This window comes from Rhyacophila brunnea, unplaced genomic scaffold (assembly GCF_057557595.1).
Source record: "Rhyacophila brunnea isolate RB1 unplaced genomic scaffold, BYU_Rbru_1.0 scaffold_23, whole genome shotgun sequence".
Lineage (NCBI taxonomy): Eukaryota > Metazoa > Arthropoda > Insecta > Trichoptera > Rhyacophilidae > Rhyacophila > Rhyacophila brunnea.
Genome location: NW_028232893.1, coordinates 13,444,881 through 13,465,362, shown reverse-complemented (window position 1 = coordinate 13,465,362; position 20,482 = coordinate 13,444,881). Strand labels below are relative to the sequence as shown.

The 20,482-nt window shown below is 35.4% G+C and overlaps 1 protein-coding gene across 1 annotated transcript in view; it reads left to right on the top strand.

Moving 5' to 3' along the window:
• Positions 1 to 18,532, top strand: part of Rnp4F (RNA-binding protein 4F) — a 28,917-nt gene extending 10,385 nt beyond the window's left edge. The window contains exons 6-16 of the mRNA XM_085950310.1: positions 115 to 206; positions 1,229 to 1,571; positions 3,301 to 3,474; positions 4,033 to 4,147; positions 4,251 to 4,456; positions 5,041 to 5,458; positions 6,736 to 6,907; positions 9,932 to 10,049; positions 10,231 to 10,469; positions 10,721 to 10,906; positions 15,701 to 18,532. Of these exons, the coding sequence (XP_085806436.1) occupies positions 115 to 206; positions 1,229 to 1,571; positions 3,301 to 3,474; positions 4,033 to 4,147; positions 4,251 to 4,456; positions 5,041 to 5,458; positions 6,736 to 6,907; positions 9,932 to 10,049; positions 10,231 to 10,469; positions 10,721 to 10,906; positions 15,701 to 15,863 (2,226 nt within the window). The 3' untranslated portion in view covers positions 15,864 to 18,532. The remainder of the gene's footprint in view (positions 1 to 114; positions 207 to 1,228; positions 1,572 to 3,300; positions 3,475 to 4,032; positions 4,148 to 4,250; positions 4,457 to 5,040; positions 5,459 to 6,735; positions 6,908 to 9,931; positions 10,050 to 10,230; positions 10,470 to 10,720; positions 10,907 to 15,700) is intronic.
• Positions 18,533 to 20,482: the final 1,950 nt, after the last annotated feature.

The following is a 20,482-nucleotide window of genomic DNA, read 5'->3' as shown; positions in this document are numbered from 1 at the left end:
ATTTTCGGTCCCATGGAATTCGTATTAACGCGGTTTTACTTTTACTGTGCATTAGCTCACATGACATTTTTGACGCATTACTCCACTCTTGTTAATATGAAATAATTTTTTTAGGTTGAAAATGCACATAAGGTTTCCGAAGAAGTCCTCAAGAAATTCTTTGAGTTTGAGAATGAGCTAGAGGTCGTCGAAGAAGATGAAAAAGAGTGAGTTTATATTTTTATTGAAGTTTCATATGCTTAATATTCTAGGCAATTAGTCTTATCATGCTCTTTCCTTCTATCTTTGAAGAGATGGACAGCAATTAACCTCTGCATGAAACTTAGGATTTCTTACTGTTTGATGCAATATGTCTAAATTCCCACTCCACCTTCTTGACCACTTATGTCTTCCGGGCATATATTAATTTAGTGCCAAAATGACCGCCGCACGGCTAACAATTAAACAATTAAACCAATAACCTTAGAGTGCAAGGTGACCCGCTGTGCGAGTGATAATCTAACTCAACCTCACCATAAACATAACTTAAGTGTGCGAGTAAGTGATTCGGAGTCCAGGAGTCCCACAAACAAAAGGTTAGTGTCTGAAATCCCTCCGTCCTCCCTACTCCACCCAAATTCAACATATCCAAATACAGTCCATTTAAATTATCACCACTTATTATCCGTGTTAGTTAAATTAACTTATTAAGTTAAGTTATTAACGGTCGAGTTAAAGATTACTGAGAATGTACAAAAATACCTGAAGTAATTGTGTGATCTGAGTAGGACCGCATGTGGCGCGGCGTGTCTACAAATAAAAGTTGCCTGACTATTCATTATTTTAACGAACAAAATAAGAAACAAAAATAATATGCTATTTAATACAATCAGTAACTTATTACTTTTCCAAATATTATTTCCAATAGTTTCCATTGACATGAAGGAAGGGAGAATGTTCAGTGTTGCCACCAAGCTGACCAATCAAAATTTTTGGTTTATTTATTATTGTTAACTTAGACCGTAACACATTTTTCAGCCACTTGTCTCTTCCCTGTCACCAAAGACTGACACTATTTTATTCAGAATATTAATAATGGATCATTGAAGAACAACAACAATTAAGTCGATGTACTTAATTTGGCCATCAGTGCACTTGTATTCATTCAATCCTCTGTTGCTAAATTATTGCTGTCTTTTATACTACTAATATCTTTACATGACTATTTATTATTAATGGTATCTTGCAGGGAGGTGCAGATGAAACAGAAAATCTACAGCGAGTACATATCCCACGTTAAAACATTACTCGACGTCAAAGAGCTGGACACCTGTGACCTCACCAACCTGTTAGGGGCGCTCTACGACAGGGCCACCACGGAATGCTGCGCGCCCTCGTGCCGCACGGAGGTCATCATGTCCGAGGAATCTGAGAGGCTTGCCATTGACTATATCGAGCACACCAGAGAGTACGGGAGCGACGAGCAGTGCCTCAATGTAATTGAGAAGGTGATCAAGAGATGCCCGCGAAAGAGTTGTCTTTGGATTATGAAGCTGAACCAACTCGAGAGGATCGGCAAGGATATAGATCAGGTATTGATAATCGTTAGCTAATATAGTACCAATAACGGGTCTGTGTATACATAGTTTTTTATACAATAAACTATTATAGGATATTCAAATAAACAATTACAAAAAATCATAAACAATAGTTTACAGACTCAGCATGAATAATTATGATCAAAGATAACACTAATACGGAGTAGAAAACGAAATGGTTCAAAACAATCTTCACCAGCAACATACCGCATTACCGTGAGGTTCGATAGTTTTTTCACGAAACATGACATAGTCATAGGGGTGCCGATTGAGATAAAACTATTTTTATGTTCAGCCAGCAGTGGATCAAAATAGCCTGCTATCTTTTAATGCACCAACATGCAGAATATTAAGTTTTCTATAGTTTTTTTAAAACTACATTTTTATGATATCGATCGTCATGTCACAATAATTGAGCCCATATCCGGAAAACGGCGTTCAGAGATATTGGCAGTTGAACATTTCAGTTGGTTGTTGTGGAGATACCCGTTATCGAAAATATTTAATTCTGATGAATAAAGGTAGTTTGAGAAATTGAGAACACGGTTTATTAAACAAAAAAACTTTATTGGATAAACCACCATGTTTATAATAAAATATACGGTAACAAATTTAACGCTGTTTTGCCGTATAACATAAGATAGTCGTACAACTCTGATTTTGATGGTAACATCGTCTACCCTAAGTTTTTAAGTGAGTCACTTGAAGTGATGTCTTCATCAGGAGGTCCATTTCCAACATTCTTCTTCTTTGGCCATATCCGCCCCTTAACTGGAGCATATGGACACCACGCGGCTCCTCCAAGAATCCCTGTCGCTCGCTAGTCTTCTTGCTTCGTTCCAGGTCAAATCAGCATCCCGTAGCTCCGCCGTATACATTCTGTAGATTGTATTTAGCGGCCTTCCAGGTCGCCAGAATCCGGTCGGCTTGAAGAACAGGCAAGCCAGGTTAAAGTTCTCTTCTGGCATCCGCAGCACGTGGCCGAGCCAGGTCCAACGTCGCCTCTTCACTTTCAGCGTGTTGAGAGGCCGCTTGGTGCGTTCTCTTATCTCCTCGTTGCTCCTAAAGTCATACCACCGCACACCCAGTATTCGTCGCAAACATCTGTTTTCGAAGCTCTGTATACGGTTGCTCTGAGCCTTTGTAAGGTGCCATGATTCGCTACCGTAAAGCAGCACCGTCAGAATGCAAGCGTCGAATAGGCGGCATTTGGTTTTGACCGAGATGGCATTTTGCAGAAAGAGCTCGCTATCCGAATGGGAATGGCTGGAGCAACATTTAACTCGATGCGAAATGTCTGGGACTCACGATTGTACTCGGTCCAAACCAAATGCCGCCTATTCGACGCTTGCATTCTGACGGTGCTGCTTTACGGTAGCGAATCATCACGCTGATAGTTAAGAGGCGACGTTGGACCTGGCTCGGCCACGTGCTGCGGATGCCAGAAGAGAATTTCAACCTGGCTTGCTTGTTCTTCAAGCCGACCGGATTCCGGCGTCCTGGAAGGCCGCTAAATACAATCTACAGAGTGTATACGGCGGAGCTACGGGATGCTGGTTTGACCTGGAACGAAGCAAGAAGACTCGCGAGTGACAGGGATTCTTGGAGGCGGTTCGTGGTGTCCATATGCTCCAGTTAAGGGGCGGATATGGCCAAAGAAGAAGAAATTCTAGTGTTACATAGTATATGTATATATAATGTCTTCTTTCTGTTTGTTTTGCAGATTAAGCAAGAATTCGAGACGTCTCTGTTTATGGGCTTTGACAATGCCGTCGACCACGTGGCAGTGTGGATGTGCTATCTAGAGACTTTGCGGAGACACACCGACTTTGGTTCTTCGCAGGAAGTGGAAAGGCTCAGGAAGACTTTCAGACTTTCATGGGAGAGCCTAGGACAGGTGAGCCATACAAACTATATGAATTCTTTGACAATGTATGTATCTATGTATATTATTATTGGAACAAAATGTGAATAGTTAATGCATGCAAAGCATAAAAAATGCCAAGTCAGTTTGAATAATATGTTACATTTTTAATACTGTTAATCTTTCGTGTTTGCATAAATAATCCGTACTCAAAACAATTTTGCTTTGTCGGAAATGAGTGTATGACATTCAAAACTATATTTACCTAATGTCTGATTACAATACGTATTCATTTGACAATTATCACTCGTTTTTTGTAATGCGCCTGAAAATCAGTTACATAAAGCATAAACCCACTTATTTATGTGATTTTTGAGTTGTTAATGAGTGTTCTTCTTTTCCTTGACATTTCGGGCTTGTTGTAGAGACCATTCTCAAGAGATGATCAATCACGCGGTGACAATCCAAAAATCTATTATGCGATCGTGAAATTCTCAAACGTTATTTATACGAGTATAACTGATAAGGATCTTATCTAGTAAAAAGTTAACAGCTATTTTCCACAATGAGTTTTTAATCTGTTGTTTTTAGATGTGGGGTGATACAGCCGATACGGAATTTTCCATTCTCCAGTTTTGGGCAAGAATAGAGTACCAGCACACCAAAGACTTCGAGTATGGAAAAGAATTGTTTGAGGAAATTTTCGGTAAGTTTTTCATGCGAACACTTGTACTAACAGGAGAGCATAAAATATAATATAATGTCGATTGTATATCATTTAAACATGGCTCAAATTGTTCTTTTTCCAGAATATGGTGACAACCGACTCCACGGTGGTCTATGGTTGGAGTTTGTGTCTATGGAACGATTAAGAGGTGGCCCTAATCGGGCTCGGTCGGTTTTACGAAGAGCTGTCCGTAACAGTACCGATCCACGTCTGCAGAGGGCTTGGTTAAGCCTGGAAAGAGATCACGGCACTCTAGATTCCATCACCGAATGCACCAGGGTTTGTGCTGTAAGTTTTGTTTAAAATTTATTACGTGTTCATTTTTATATCTTCTTTTCTACATTGATAATGACATAAAAATAATTATTAATTATGGGTTTGCAATGGGTAGTTTATCTGAACTGATATTTGAAATGTATTTTGTACAAAACATTTATAAGACCAGTGGTCACTAGAGTACTGAACCCGGACTTTGAACGGAGTGTGCGGCATGGTATCTTCGAATCCGTCAATGACACACAGTCAACATGAAGACAGAGATACAACACGCTGTACACTTTCTACAAACGTCCATGTACAAATCATGTAGTAGAATCCATTAAATTGGGCCTTAGATGACATTATGGATGATTTACCGATGACAAAGAAACTGACATTCGGCAAGCCGGAAGCAAATGAAGAGCCGTTACAGAATATGGAGGGATTTTGTCGTATGTATTTGATTTAAACACTAGACCCGTATAAGGTTTTAGCGCCAGAATGAAGTTATTTATGTCTGTTGTAGTTTTTTTTTTTTTTTTTTTTTTTAATTTTAAAATAATATCATATTTTGTGAAACCGTTTATTTGGATAATAATGTTTATATATTCTAGGAAAAGGCGAAGGAATGGGAAGAGACCCGCGCCAGAAACCAGTCCGAGGGCTACTCCAATTACCGAAACAAATCATCACATAATTCCAAATTCCAACCGAAGAACAAAGACGAACCGTTTGCCAAAAACAAGAAAAAGAAAAAGGGTAAAGCCAACCAAGAGACCGCAAACTCGAGTCCTCAAAAAAACGTCACCAAGAGATCACACCAGGACCTTCAGTCGGAGAACAGCGGGAGTAATAGCAAGGCCGCTGGCTCGGCAGCTTCTAATAATAGTAAACAATTAATATCCAATAGCAAGAAGAGAAAGTTCGACTCTGCTAACGGAGATGTTGATAGCGAAAAGACTGATATTGAGAGCTCAAATAATGACAAAGTTACGAGGAACAGTGCAAAGAGAAAATCCTTTGATCAGAAGGGTAAGAGACACAACATATTATAGAGATTATTACTGTAAGTTAGTGTATAAGGGGTGTACTTGTTATTTGCTTAGTCAACTACCCCCGTTATTATTTTATATTCAGACGGTTGCTTTTGTATGTGACATGTGATATTGTATGGACAGTGTTGAAAGAAAACAAGCGTTGGTATTTTATGTCGTTTATATGACAAAATACATTAGTGGTTATTACACAGTAGATACCATGAAGTTATATTAAACTATGTTTTGAGTGTGAAGGTTTGACATGGCTCTTTTAACTTAGTAATTTGGAAAAGGGCTGAGAGCCCTTGCAACCTCGACATAGATTCAAGGACTCTAGACAACTGTCATTTCCGACTCGCCATTGGGTATGTTCTAACCATGAGCATAGACAATAACGTGTTAGTTGTAGAGTTGGGTAAAACCTCTACTAGTGCAGTTCCTTTTCTTAGGTTGATCCATAGAGGCATTATGAAGTTTCGAGGAACGTCTATCTGGCTGACACATCTTAAGTTCGTCTTTCTTTTTGTGCCATATCTGTTATTGGATATCAGCAATGCGTTCGCCCAAGGCACTGCTTTAAGTAGGGATGGAGAGTTGTGCTCAAAGCAGTCTATGAGATTCATGGAGTCAGGACGTCGTTAAACTGAGATCTTCCCTTCAATGCTAAAATGCAGAAGTTTATATCTCTCGGGATGCCACATGATGTGCCAACTATCATGTTTTTATTTATCTAATTATTTCTTTAGTCTTTTCATCCTCGCCATCACCTTGCAATTTGTCATTTTGTCTTTCCGACTGATAAGGAGTATGCGTCTATATATAAAATCGACATGTAATTGCCAGTCTGTGACATACATTGGAAAGTTACCACCCTTAGTAAACCACAATGCCACCCATAGAGGTATTAAATAAAAAGAGGGGCAAGGAATCGGTTTTCTCATACAACTGAATGAAGCATGTCAACAATAGTCGACAACTTACGAGAAATAGCGACGCGATAAAAAAAAAAGCAGGGCATCACGAAGGATTTACTTTGGTCATTATAACGTACCCATATAATATAATGTTAACGTGGAAATTTTGCCGTAAATTGATTACCAGCCTACCTCACCATACTTTTTCACCATACTTGCCTGCTTCACCATACTTTTATATAACCTGCCGCCCCTAGATGCTACCCCGTACGGTATAGATACTAAATTCATTATCAATTGCTATTATTTTATTATTTTTGTGACACTAATTATTACAATCAATGTATATGGTCTTCAGATTCAGATCTTCCGGTGAAGAAGCAAAAGGTGGAGGCTGGTGGATCAGGAAAATCGAGTGGTGCACCGCCGCCTGGTTACGAGGCGTTCAGGAACCAGGAACCCAAGTTTTCCGAGACCGGAGACGAGGAGAGAGACTCTAGAACCGCATTTATTAGTAATTTAGATTTCAAGTAAGTTTATAATATTATACTTACGTAAGATTTACTATATACTAAGCGAAATCAAAAATCAATTAAATGCATGCTTGTAAAATAGTGGACTGTATGGAGGGTATGAATGGCAAAACACGCGGTAGGTAATCGTGCAGATAATTGCAGTTTGCGATTGCAACTCATCGAATGTTTGATTGACTCTAGTTCTTGTTGCGCTGATGACAGCTTTAAAATATGAGTGAATTGGTCGGTGTCACTTGCGAGTGTTTGCATGCCCTGGGTATGGAAATCAGTATTGAACACTGTGTTGCCGTCTTTATGTGTGGTGAGGAAAATGCAAGTCTGTTTATTTTTCATCATAATAAGAAGTTTCTTTGCAGTTGTCTCCCACTATATTATTTTTGGAGTGAATTCTGTTTTACTTACTCTACAATATCATAGATTATAATATCAATTTTTATTGTGATATTTTAAATTTTGAACTACCTAGTGACTCGGGACAATATCCCCAATTCACATATTTTACAAAAGCTTACAACTGTACCTCTGTATTTACGAGATCTATTGTCAGATGATCACTATATCTTTCTTTACGTGGACTATTGTGCTCTATTTGATGATCCCATCCTGACTTCATAGGAGTAGAGTAATAGGTACATGGGACCAGTGGCGGCCGGTGATTTTTTGGATTGTAATTTTTGAGGGTGCGCTGGAAACTTACCTTATTGAAAAATGAAATCAATTCGGCGTTGTTTTTGATTTGACAAAACGTTATTGACATTTGGGAAATTACATGTATATTTTATATTTTTAATAAAACACGATGCGAGTTAATTAAATCTTTATTGGATTAGTTTTAAGAAACGATTGTATCTCTTATAGTAGATAAATACCTCTTACTTTTAACGGAAGCCATCTTATTCTATATAAGTACATTAGGTATCTTTACCAATTTGTACACCATATGAATAATGATTATTATGAAACTGAACTTTGTGAAATAGTATTAAGATTTATTAGCTTATCACTAGAATTCATGAATTAATAATTTTCTATATTATAAATAATTACAACACACAGAATACACATAAATCAAAATATCTTACCGACATTGTATTTCTTACCGATTTTAAATTTAGAAAATAATTAATTCTATTGTTTTTAGTTTTACAGACATTTTACATACGAGATTGCTAAATATGATACTAAACATAATTTGACCGTGAACAATAAACTACAGTGTCTATAATAACAAACCATAATTTAAATCAGTAATTGCTCTCTACTCAGACCAATATGATGTCATTTTACCCGGTCGGCGCACGATATTCTGGAACTTACGCATGGCAAAAACTATTAGCACGGTTTAAGTTATTTTTAATGGCTTTAGTTCATACTAAGCTTTGGGTTCATTTTAAGTAAACTAAATGTATTGCCCGGGCGCAAATGATTTCAGCGAGGATGACGTATACGGTGCATAGTGCCTGTATTATCGCCTATTGGCAATATGGGCACATCGGTTTATGGTTTGCATTACAATAAGTGAGCGATAATATTAAAAACCTATGACGAAAAAATATGATTTACGATGTTGAACAATGTTCCATAGCAATGCAAGCAGTGCAGTGCACTTTTATGATGTTAGACCAGCCGCCGCTGCATGGGACTCTGAAAGGCGAAATCAGGGCAGCAAAAAATTACATATTGACTGCTTAATCTGCAAACCGGCTAACTCCGTTTGGGCAAATTGTTCAGGAAGGAGAAAAAACTTAATAATTTAACTATCGAGTGAAATTTAACAATTCCAAAAATACACTTGGCCGCGCGGCTTAAGCATTGGACTATAACGCCGTGGGTCCCAGGTTTGAAACCTGGGTCTGGCAAGTACACATATTTTGTGTGTGAGTCAGGGGATGGACCTAATAGGTTAAGCAAGTGGCTGACATCCATTTCTCGTAAAAAACAAAATCTGTTAATACAAACCTCTACTCTGTGGAGGCCCATATGATAAGGATCGAACATGGTCGGAAAAAAAAAATACACTCAGAAATTCATTTATTTTTACAATTAATAAGCTGCACTATAAATTAATACACTATTTTAGCTTCCCTTTTATATATGAAGAAAAATTATATAAAGGGTGGAGTTGTTCCATTTATAATAATGGAAAATTGGCACCTGCAGTTGTCTGTTTTGTGTGAAGAACGATAACGCATTTGTTTATAGGTTTAGGAATTTGAAATTTTGTGTGAGTATAGAAAACATGCTTTATAACAAAATGCCATCAAAATCTCATTTTTGGTCAAAAGTGCAGTTTGCTTATTTGTAGATTAAGCAGTCGATATGTGATTTTTGTGGAGGCTCATTTTAATATTCATAATTTATATTGTTCAGTGTATTTTAGTGCCAAAGGTTACATTTGTATTGTGTGAATGATTTAATTCCGTTATGAATTATCCCGATCACTGCCAGATACGAGATATCTCATCAAATGGTCCAAGTTCGCTATGCCAGATACGAGATATCTCGGTAGTACTAATAATTCGGTCAAAATAAATAATTTCAAAACAGGACACATACTGACATCTACCGGAATGTTCCTAAAACATTTTACCATATCAGTGAATGATTTTACCATTGATTTACCTTGAATTTTGTCAAGTGTTACAAGTGAGATTTTAGAGATGTTGTAGTTTTTTGATTTTTTGTTTCGCAAATTATATTTGGCCTTTCAGATACTGCCAAGGCCCTTTTTACGGCATGTTTCATGTTCGAAATATCATATATGTAGTATATATACAATAAGATTCATTCGTAACAAATGCAAGTTTCGGGGTTTATCTCGGCAATGGCTGTATGTTTAATTGTTAAGGGAATTGACCGTTTGAGTGAATCTAAAGTTGTCTTGAAATGATTGTGGTTTTTTACAGATGCGGATAATAAGACTGAAGTTCCTTACGAAGGAATCCGTATTGGAAAGTGAATTTGCAGATGATTTTCTGGGTTTATGTTGTTTTTTAACAGCTGGTTTATATGTTTCAGTGTCGACGAAGACCATCTTCGAGGCAAATTAAGTGAATACGGTACCATAGATGAACTGCGGCTTGTGAAGGGAGTCAAAACCTTCGGTAGCATTTGCTACTGTGTCTACAAAGATACGGTAAGCATAATCTATCATAACCTAATTATTTAAATACTTAACGGTATCGAAACCTAACTGGATGATACAAACCTTCGCAATCACAGATATAGCTGAACTCTATTATAATGGGTTTAAAATTATGATAGCAATTCCATTTATCATTAGCCCTGCTACAGACTAATCAATTTATTTTTAACAGGATTCCGTGAACAAAGCATTGCTGCATGACCGAGTGCCATTAGGGAATCGACCGATGTTCATATCCCGCTACTGTCCCACCAAAGACACGCGGAAGAAGCATTTTGTTTACCCCACCGGCATCGAGAGGAACAAGCTCTTTGTGAAGAACATTGCCTTTGACCACTGCACCGACAAGGCGCTCAGAGACGTTTTTCAAAAGTATGGCGAACTCAAAGACATCAGGATAGTTACTTATAAGTAAGTGTTTTTTTTAATGTATAATCAGAGATACCTTCTATTGCAGTAGTTTTCCAACATTTTCATTTGACAGTGCATGCCCTTGGTATATAAAGATTTTTTAACGGTGTCCTAAAAATCATTATTTAGAATAATATCTGAGATGTTTATTTAGCTTTTCTGAGTTAATTTTTAATTAATAATTCGAATTTTATTTTCTAGATTTTATATATTTTTCAATTACATTCTCTTAATATTATTTTCATTTACAGGACTGGCAACCCTAAAGGCCTTGCGTATATAGAATACGTAGATGAAAAAAGTGCAAGCGCTGCATTGAGGGGTGCCGATGAATTGGATGTTGGCGGAAGACCTCTGAGTGTTGCGTTTAGCGCTCCGCCTGCCAGGAAAGCCGACCCAATAAATATTTCTGCTAGCCTTGGACAAGCTTCGGCAAGGTATGATTATTATTATTTAAAGCAACGTTTCCCAAATTGGTTCTACGGAATCCTAGGGTTAAATTAAAAGTTTCGTTAAGCCCCCGTTAGAATGCTCGTATTGTAACAATAGTTCTAGGCATATTTTCTGGATCCTTAGACTTTGTTTAACGTTTCGTGGTTATCAAAAATTGAATATCTTGCTTAGGAAAGGATAAAGACCACGTCAATTATTGTAAATCAATAGGCTATTAAGGCGATGTCTTTGGCCTAAATAACACATATAATGTGACTTTTACGCCATCTTTTTATATTTAAAGGCATCTACCATGAATTTCTAAAAATCTGTTACTAAAAACTTTGGTCAATTCTAACCAGATGGCAGTAAGTTACCATAATATGTTGCAAGTATGAAAAAAATCGCTAGACAAAAATTCATTTACATATTATAAGAATATAATAATATATTCTACTATAATATTATTATATATATATACCTATTCAAATAATTATATTTTTTTTTAAATAAGTACAATATTTTATTATATCGTATTGACATTTTTTTATGATTTAAAAGAAAAGTTTTAAATCAATTTATACTTGCCAACTTCTTTTTTCATTTTGAATAGAAATTTAGAATACAAAAGGCCAATATAGGGCCAAAGGAATGAAAATATGGAAGAGAAGTATTAGTCTATTGACAAATTTTTTATTTTTATTTTATAAAGTAAAATATACTATATGCACATACCAGGTCACACTGCAGATGAATATTACCTACTCTATAAACTTAGGGAAGGTAAAGAAAACAACTTGTTCATAGGAGTGGTCAATTTTAATAGAACATTACACAATAAAAATAATACAAAAACCTTATAAATAGGATAATTAAATATATTTACACTTAAAATTAGTTAAAATTATGAAATAAAACCCTAAATATGTACTTTAAAATTGCTTTGAGCTGCATCCTATACTGTGTGATACAGCTCAAAGCAAAATTGTGTGCACACGTATATATTGCATTTTATGCAAATATACCTGGTGCGGCACTTGCATCCAGGGTATCTGCACACGGATGCTGAATGGTGGCCAACGCTGTCCAAACATACCTCAGCGATCGGTTGGGGGACAACCGTTCTCCTGCGAGCTGGTGGCTCTGTGTCTACCTGCGATGTCGACATGTTTCTTGGCCGACCTCGTGCTGGCAGTGTTAAAATGTTGGCTACCCGATCTTCATACCGAATAATAGCTTTCGCTAATCTGATTCAGTACGACAACAGTCCCATAATATCCTTTCGGGGTACATTTTCTAGTTTACAATTCCGCATATACATTAGCCAACAGTTTACCACCGCCAAGTCCACAAAGTGGTTAAAAACCCTCACAGGCCATTTGCATGTCTTCATCGCAGTCCTGTAATAAGTAATTATCCGATCGCAAAGATCAATGCCACCCATCGACATATTGTAGTGCTTTACAATGGCCGGCTGAGTGGCACTGATCTTCCTCTTTACTTCCTTCGACCATCGCATGCAGGTACCAACAGGAGTACTGCCGACCGCAGTGGAAAATAATAACACGGATTTATTTTCTTTCCACTTGACTACACAGACTTTGTCATCCTACCGAAACTTCTCATCCCAATCTCCCCTCTGCATTGCCTTATCGTTTTTTTAATTTCTTAATCACATCGCCGAGTCTATTACTTCTGACAGTTCCAGTTAAGAACATTTTGTCGTGAAGTAACGAATCGGCGAGCTTCAAACTAGTGAAAAAACGATCAGTATAGACAATGCAGGAGGATTGGGGAGAGTCCGGCAGAGTAACTTGACCACACTTGCGCCCAGACCGAACTGCTTCATATCTCCATCTGATACCGTTCCCTTCCCTACATATATGTGAAAATCTATCACTAATCCATCTCTGGCCGCGAGAACAAAATTTTTAAGGCCTACAGGATTTGGCTTGTTAAGCACAAATTGCCTGTGTCTACAGCGGCCAGTGAGCGGCATCATTTGCTCATCGATGGAGTTATGAGCAGGTCTGGGCAAAGTATGGCATTTTTTTAGAACCTCACTTAAAAAGGGACTAATCTTCCAAAGTTTATCTGTGCAGCCCGTGCGGTCAGCAGTGTTATCTGCAAAATGAAAGTGATTCCGCAGTTCGAAGTACCCGTCTCTGGGCATTGCTTGATTAATGATTGGAATGCTTAGATCATAACACCAGTACATTCGAGTCTGCGGAAACCTTAATGTACCCATCATAATTTTGATGCCGGTGAATACGAATTTCGAATTTGTATTCACCGACCACAAGTCCCTTTTTTGTGCTGAATATAAATTTGTCTGCTCAGCTATTTTTTCGAAGAGAGTGAGGTTGAAGTATTCGAAAAAGGAGCTGAGGACATTGTCAGCAACATGCCCTCTCACCAACAAATCTTCCTCCAATTCCGGACCAGCATTCGGCATACTGAAACAATAGGAAAAAAATATTATTACATTATCCATATTTCCTCATTAATTCAAGTATTTAGCAGTAAAAATACAAATAATGATGGGCAATAATATGTCAACTCCTCATTCGAGACAATCGCTACATCATGTGTACAAGATGTAATGAATTCTTGTTTTTATGCCAAAGCATGTAATGAAAATGAATCTAGTGTATGACCGGATGGTCTATAAAACCAATAAATATATTATTAAGAAAATTGTAAACCTACCATTTTGTGAGCCAGGGAAGATTATTTTATTAAATTCGGTTCTACAATCATATTATGCGAATGAAAGAAATTCACTATCTATTAGATAATTTACAAAACGTACAAGATGGGCTCGATGACATTTGTCATAAACATAACCTCAAACTAACGTAAAGTATTTATAATTCTACGAAAACGATGAGTCTACGCCTAAAATAATATATATTGATGATAAATGCATGATTGTGATTGAAAATACAGTATATCAATAAGTCTTTTCAATAATTTTTGAATGTTTGTTTGACAATCAAAACTGCGTGACATAGTTTGTCATTTTGATGTACGATAATAATATTATTTATTATACACTGAAAAGTTTACTTACTTGACAAAAATGTTACTGATGAGTCGATTCCTTCCTGTTTTCAAACAATATACCTAATAATGGCAAAATAAAGAAGAATAATTGTCATAAACCCGATATTCGATCGAGAGCACGAATGCTACCATATGTTAAAATGCGAGATTTGTTTATTATTTTTATCATAAATAATGATAAAAAACAGTTGTAATTTAAGCAAATACTAATTGCAAATAATTTGCAGTTTCAAATTTTGAATATAGGCAGGTTTCTACGTAAATTAAGTTAATATTGTAATTTCAATTATTAAGTTATTTTTATTCATATGGCAATTTCGCCTCAAACTAATAAACTGATTTTTGTCAAAATGCAGAGAAATGTTATTTTGTCTTGTCTATGTGTGAGTTTCATTTTCAACGTCATGTTATGGTTGTGTGTGTATTTTGTATGAAGATATTTTGTTTCCAAATAATTCCACGACGGCAGCACTATACGGCCAAGCGTCGGCTAAGTGTTGTCAGCATGTTGCCAATTCGAGCAATTATTATGGTTTCGATTTCTATCGATTCGTTAATATACAAAAATACAAGATTAAATTTAAATAACTGCCGTAAAAATTAATAAATAATATTTTTAATAGAAACGCTAATCGCTTTTTGCGATAAATTGCGTCTAAACCGACATATTTCGATTTTAATTGCATGCTTTCTAACCTCTAAATCGATGTTTTTTAAATTTAAAAAAAAAGATATAAGGATATAATAAATTCCAATTTACGTTTAGCGTTTCGCTAGGTAATAGATTTAGGTATATTTTTATCATAATTTTGATAATAAATCTTATGTCATTCATTCTTACCACCCGATAGAAATGTACCGAATTTGACACGTATTTTTGGTATATAGAACTCCACGATACATCTTAATTTTTTATTTTATTTTTCTCATTACTTTTGAATATATATCTACCGATTAATAAACTTTTCTAGCTATTTTTCGATAACAACTTTACCTAGAGACATCACCTTAAATGCACCGAACCGCCATGATTTAGAATATTTAGATGAACACAGAAATCACATATATTATGTCGTACATCAAACATAGATAATGTACATCAGGCACATCAAAATAGCTGCCAAAGATGGCAGTGTTTCAATGCATAGAATATATGTGTCGCTGAAACACTTTTTTGAAATAATTAAGATATATATTATATATCAATGGAGTTGTTATTAAAATCTCTACACGAAAATTCTATCGCCTCTTTCAAAATCCGCTACGATTGACTGTCATTTATGACACAAAATCAATGTGTCTTTCAATTCCTGCTATAACACTACGTGAACATTCAAAAACCTTTTTAGTTCAAAAGGTTTTTATTGATTTTCTCAAAATAATTAAAAAGTGTTATATGTATGTAGCGGGTTTTGAAATTCAGCGACACATATATTCTATGCATTGAAACACGGCCATTGTCATCCTCAAAACAATCTCGAATTTAATATAATTTATATTAACATATTGTGGCTTTGATGGATGGGAGAATGTCTTCCAGGGAAGGAATACGGGACGCAGGTCTGAACATTGTCCTCAGCATTTGTCCGCACTCACATAAGGGAGAGAGTTTTAATCCCGACTTATGAATGTTATATGCACATCAGATGAGTCCCGGATGCCTGTCATTCATGAGGAGAAATTTGTACATTCGTAATATTACTAACGTGTAAAATGTGTTTTATATTTTGCAGTAGAGGCGCTGCACGCACGCAGCTCAGTTTCGTACCCAGGGTATTGCAGAAAATTGTTGTATCATCCGTGGACAGTGGAGCCAGTGGAGATAATTCCGACGCACCACCCCCTGCCAAGATGTCCAACAATGACTTTAGAAGTATGCTGCTCGGGAACAAGTAGTTTTTGCCGTGTGCGTCGCGTTTTGAACTATTGTGAATAAATTTAAAACTTTATTGAAATATGATGAGATACTGTTTGTCTGATGCCAACTGGATTTTTTTATGCTTCCATGTTTCAGGGATCTGTTGGTTATACATTATGCATTTGTAGATTAGTTTTAGACATTTTTGCGAAACTGAAAATTATGTTTCAAGAATGTAATCTTCACAATGGCGGCTAGTTTAAGATGCTCTCAAAATTATATCCTATTTCAAATTGATCCCAATGAAGAACGCATTTATTTTTGTAATAGAAATGTAACTTTCTAAAATTGGAACCGATTCTTTGGAAAATTGTATGGAAATAAATGATTCTTTATACGGCATTTCACTTTGCGGTCAAACTTTCTAGAAATGTATCTCGGCCATAAAGCGAGACATCCCTGCACAATACACTTTGACTATTCTAACAGCTGCAACTTTCACTTAACGGTCAATTTCGGCCACCTAATATTATGCGACCGTTGACTAAGCATCTGGTAATAAGGGCCGTATGTATAGTCATAATTATGTAAATAACATGATTTATGCTTTGTGTTATTTGGAATGGTAGTTATTATTAAATGTTAGGTACTTAGACGTTGTCTTATTTCAAATAACGCATATGGCATAAGCCGTTGTATTTACATAAGTCTGACAATGCTTAGGGCCTGAAGACTGAGTTGTCTCAAAAATTATTCTTGGATTTGTCGCTTTTGCAATGAATGTATATAAACACAGTCCGATTGTAAACAACGGAAGAACAAAATATATTCGTGAATCTCTGACAGCAACAATTTTATTATTGTATATATATACTTAATTCTTTTTCTCAATTTATTATTCTTTATTTTTATATTACTTCTGTAATTTCTTTTCATCATTTATTTTTTTGTTTACATTTTAAAAATGTATTTTCTTATGTTCATATAATAAATTGTGCTCAACGTTGTGAAATATCACTTATAAATATCGATAATTCATTTTTCAAAAAAAATTACAACCACGTTTTTATTGTCTCTCCCATCCATAGAATAATAAAAGTAGCGAATGGCATTTCTTTATGATACTAATTATGTCAGTTATTTATTTAATGTGACTACATCAACCCTTGAAATATCCACTCAAATATTGAAGTTTTCAATTCAGTCAATGCTTTATATGTCTTACATCACATATTTCGAGGTTTTAGGATCACAGGGGCCTATCTATAATAACACAGTTTTTTCTTCTTTTTCTTTTGACCATATCTGATCCTAATAAGATCATAATATGGGCTTCCACAGAGTGAAGGTTTGTATTGATGATGTTTGTTTTTACGAGAAATTGATGTCAGCCACTTGCTCAACCTATTAGGCCTATACTCTGATTCCAAACACCAATTGAAAAACAATATAAATGTATTTGCTAGAACCAGGATTTGAACCTGGGACCCACGACATAAGCCGATGCTTAAGCGACTCTTAGTGCATTAGTGGGTGGCACAGTTTTTAGATAAACGCAAATAAAGATTTTGCTACTATGAAATTCATTAAATAATGCACACTTTACTTAACTATTTGTTAACAGATATATTATGTACGACAGTGCTTTGTGTCACCAATAAATATGATTACGGCATTATCGAAACGGTGGCTAACTCAAAACATGCATTTTTGTAGTTTGGTCCCTGTGATCTTAAAACACCATTATGTACCTGCAACTATTTTTCATTTGTATTTGAAGACAACATAACAAGATATTAGAGTATGGATTCCCAATCATTTTTGAGTCATCATCCCTTTTAATTATGCCCGAGTAACTTCTTTCTTTTCTATGAGGTTGTTTTACCGGATGTTACTGAGTTGCTCAACATACTAAGTCCATACTCTGGGTCCAAACGCATATTGATATACCCACGATGACCGAGCCGTACCGTGTCAGCCTATAATGTCATGGGTCCCGGTTGTGGCAAAAGTAACTTACGGGGGCCAAATGTACTGTTTTATATGAAAATTATATTTGGTTACATTGCATTGTTTCGTGAATTTTTTTGAATTATGTAGCAGTGTTTGGATTAACAGGGTTTATGAATTCATGGTCATATTTTATTCATGCGGATTATCAACCATCACAATGTTTATTCCTATACTGTCAAGTATTACATGTTTTCTAGCTGGAGGCTAATTTTTGTCTTTTCCACCGGTAACTGACTGTTTTTGTATGTAGATATATTGTTCATTGCACATTTTATACTGTAGTAGTTGGTGACCGCCTAGAAAATATATTACAACCAATGGGCTGAGAGTAGGACATTCAGTATTGTCGAATAGCTTTGTATTCACAATAATATTTTCCATTCATTCCTTTTGTTATTCTATGGTACCATCTATATATTGTGCAAAAAGAAACCAACTCACAAGATTGGATACTTACCAAAAATTATCTTGTGATTTTTTTTGTGTTTTTGTTTTTCGTCATAATATTGTTAGGTAAGTTAATACAGTCGAGCTCGGTTATTACGATCATGGATATAGCAAGATCTCGGATATAATGAGGAAACATTCGTTGACATTTTAGTTTATGATTTTCTGCATACATTCACTTTTATAACGAGCTCCTTATCGGATATACCGAGCTAAAATATCGTCAAAATTTTTCTGAAAAACTGTTAATGTGTCGATCATTTTAAAATATTTCGACCCTAAGCAATAAAATCCGACCGGACAGGATGCCGCCGGGTTCGGATTACGTTTATGACACTAGTTAAGTATCTTAAATACTTACCTAATTGGTGTTTTCGCCGACAAGATTGAAAATGTATCCACGCATATGGTTGAAAAAAAATCTAAGGTTTGTGAAGTAAGTAGGTACCTACCAGCATTCATTACAATAAACAACTTCTTTTGTAGTTTATGAATGCCATGCTTGTTTCGGGGAAAAATTCTATTTGTGTATTTTTGTTTGAATTGCGATTTTTTGTGTTATGTGACCGCTCATTTAAAAATACCTATTCTCTGATATAATGAGTAACGCTTATAACGAGCCAATTCAGTCGGTCCCATCTTCCTCGTAATAACCAAGTTCGACTGTACTTATATTTTTTTCTAATTATTGTAACTTTAAGTATGTGTTTTTTTTTGTCATAATTGTTAACATTTTGTAATCGTAAACCTACCGACTTATATTTGTATTCATTTCTCAGCCTCAAAAATTGAGATATTTTAATTTTTTATTATATTATGTTAATTGTAAATTTTTATATTCTTTAAATGGGTAATAATTACCATTTGAGCATTCTTTTAGGTACTCTCATGTACATCACGAATTAATAATTTTATATAATATCGTAAATAAAGATTCCATCAAAGACACACATGAAATATTATAGGGTTACCATGCTAAAAAAATATAATATTTCATCGAAAATTTTTCAATAAAAATTAAAAAAAAATTGTTATAATTTTATTAAAAAGTTTTTTGTTTACCCGTCGGGTAAACCTTGTATACATTTAAAAATTACTAAGAGCATAAACCTAAGTACCTTATTATTATTGAAATGGCGTTATTGTTTCTGTAAATTGTATAAAATCGAACATCCATTTACAGCTTTTCTATAAATAATATTACATACAAACAAGGTTATATGTAACATTTTTTAATATTATTTACATATGTTATTAGTTATGGTTATCTAATATCACTTTAACCGACTGCAAATATATTCTTTCTTTAATGTGCGCTACAGTTCAAATCCAGTCTTGGTTTCGTCAATTTTCTGCATCATTGTTACTTTTTGGTATCCATGCCCACCCCACATTAACCTGTTGAAGATAATCGGTGCCAATTTGATGCTGCTGTTGATCAAATGATTCAGGACAATTCTCTTCAATTTGACGACGCTTTTCCTTTGTGACATAAATATTTACAATTTACACAAATTTACTTACGCATTTAAAAAGAGAATTATAACATAATTATTTGAAATGATTCAATAACTACACATTTAAAAACAAATATAGAAACTTGGTCAATCGGGTTGGTCAATTTTTTCCCTTTTCAAATATGTCTTCAACGGTTTAAGCGATTTCATAATTTGGAATAACCTCAGAAACATACCTTCTCGTTTGGTCTTGGCTATCTCCGTCTTTTGAGAGGTCTGCCAGAAGGACGAAGGCCAATTATTGGTTTTCCATCCAACCATGTGTGAGAGGCAAGTTTCACCCATCCTTTCTATATGGTGTGTATTCTAGAATTTTCTTTCTCATCTGAACACATCCTCAATTTCTCAGATCTGTTCACTTATCATCTGATACATAAGGGTGCTGCCTGCGATGCATCTGAGTGTCTTCCTTTTTAGGCTTAGCAACATACATTTGGTTTTGTATGTGTCTGCTTTAGCCTCAATACCATGTCATTTTTGGTCTTATTAGGCACGTTTTTTATATAGCATAACCGTACTGGAATCATTCTACAGTGGTACCATGTACATATTGTATGATAAAAGTGATTCACAGTTGTATTGGTATTGTTCGCTAAAACCTCAGTAAGTAACGTATTAAAAAATAAATTGGAACTAACGGACCTTGGCTTGGTTTCGCAGGGTTTAATTGAATTTTAAAA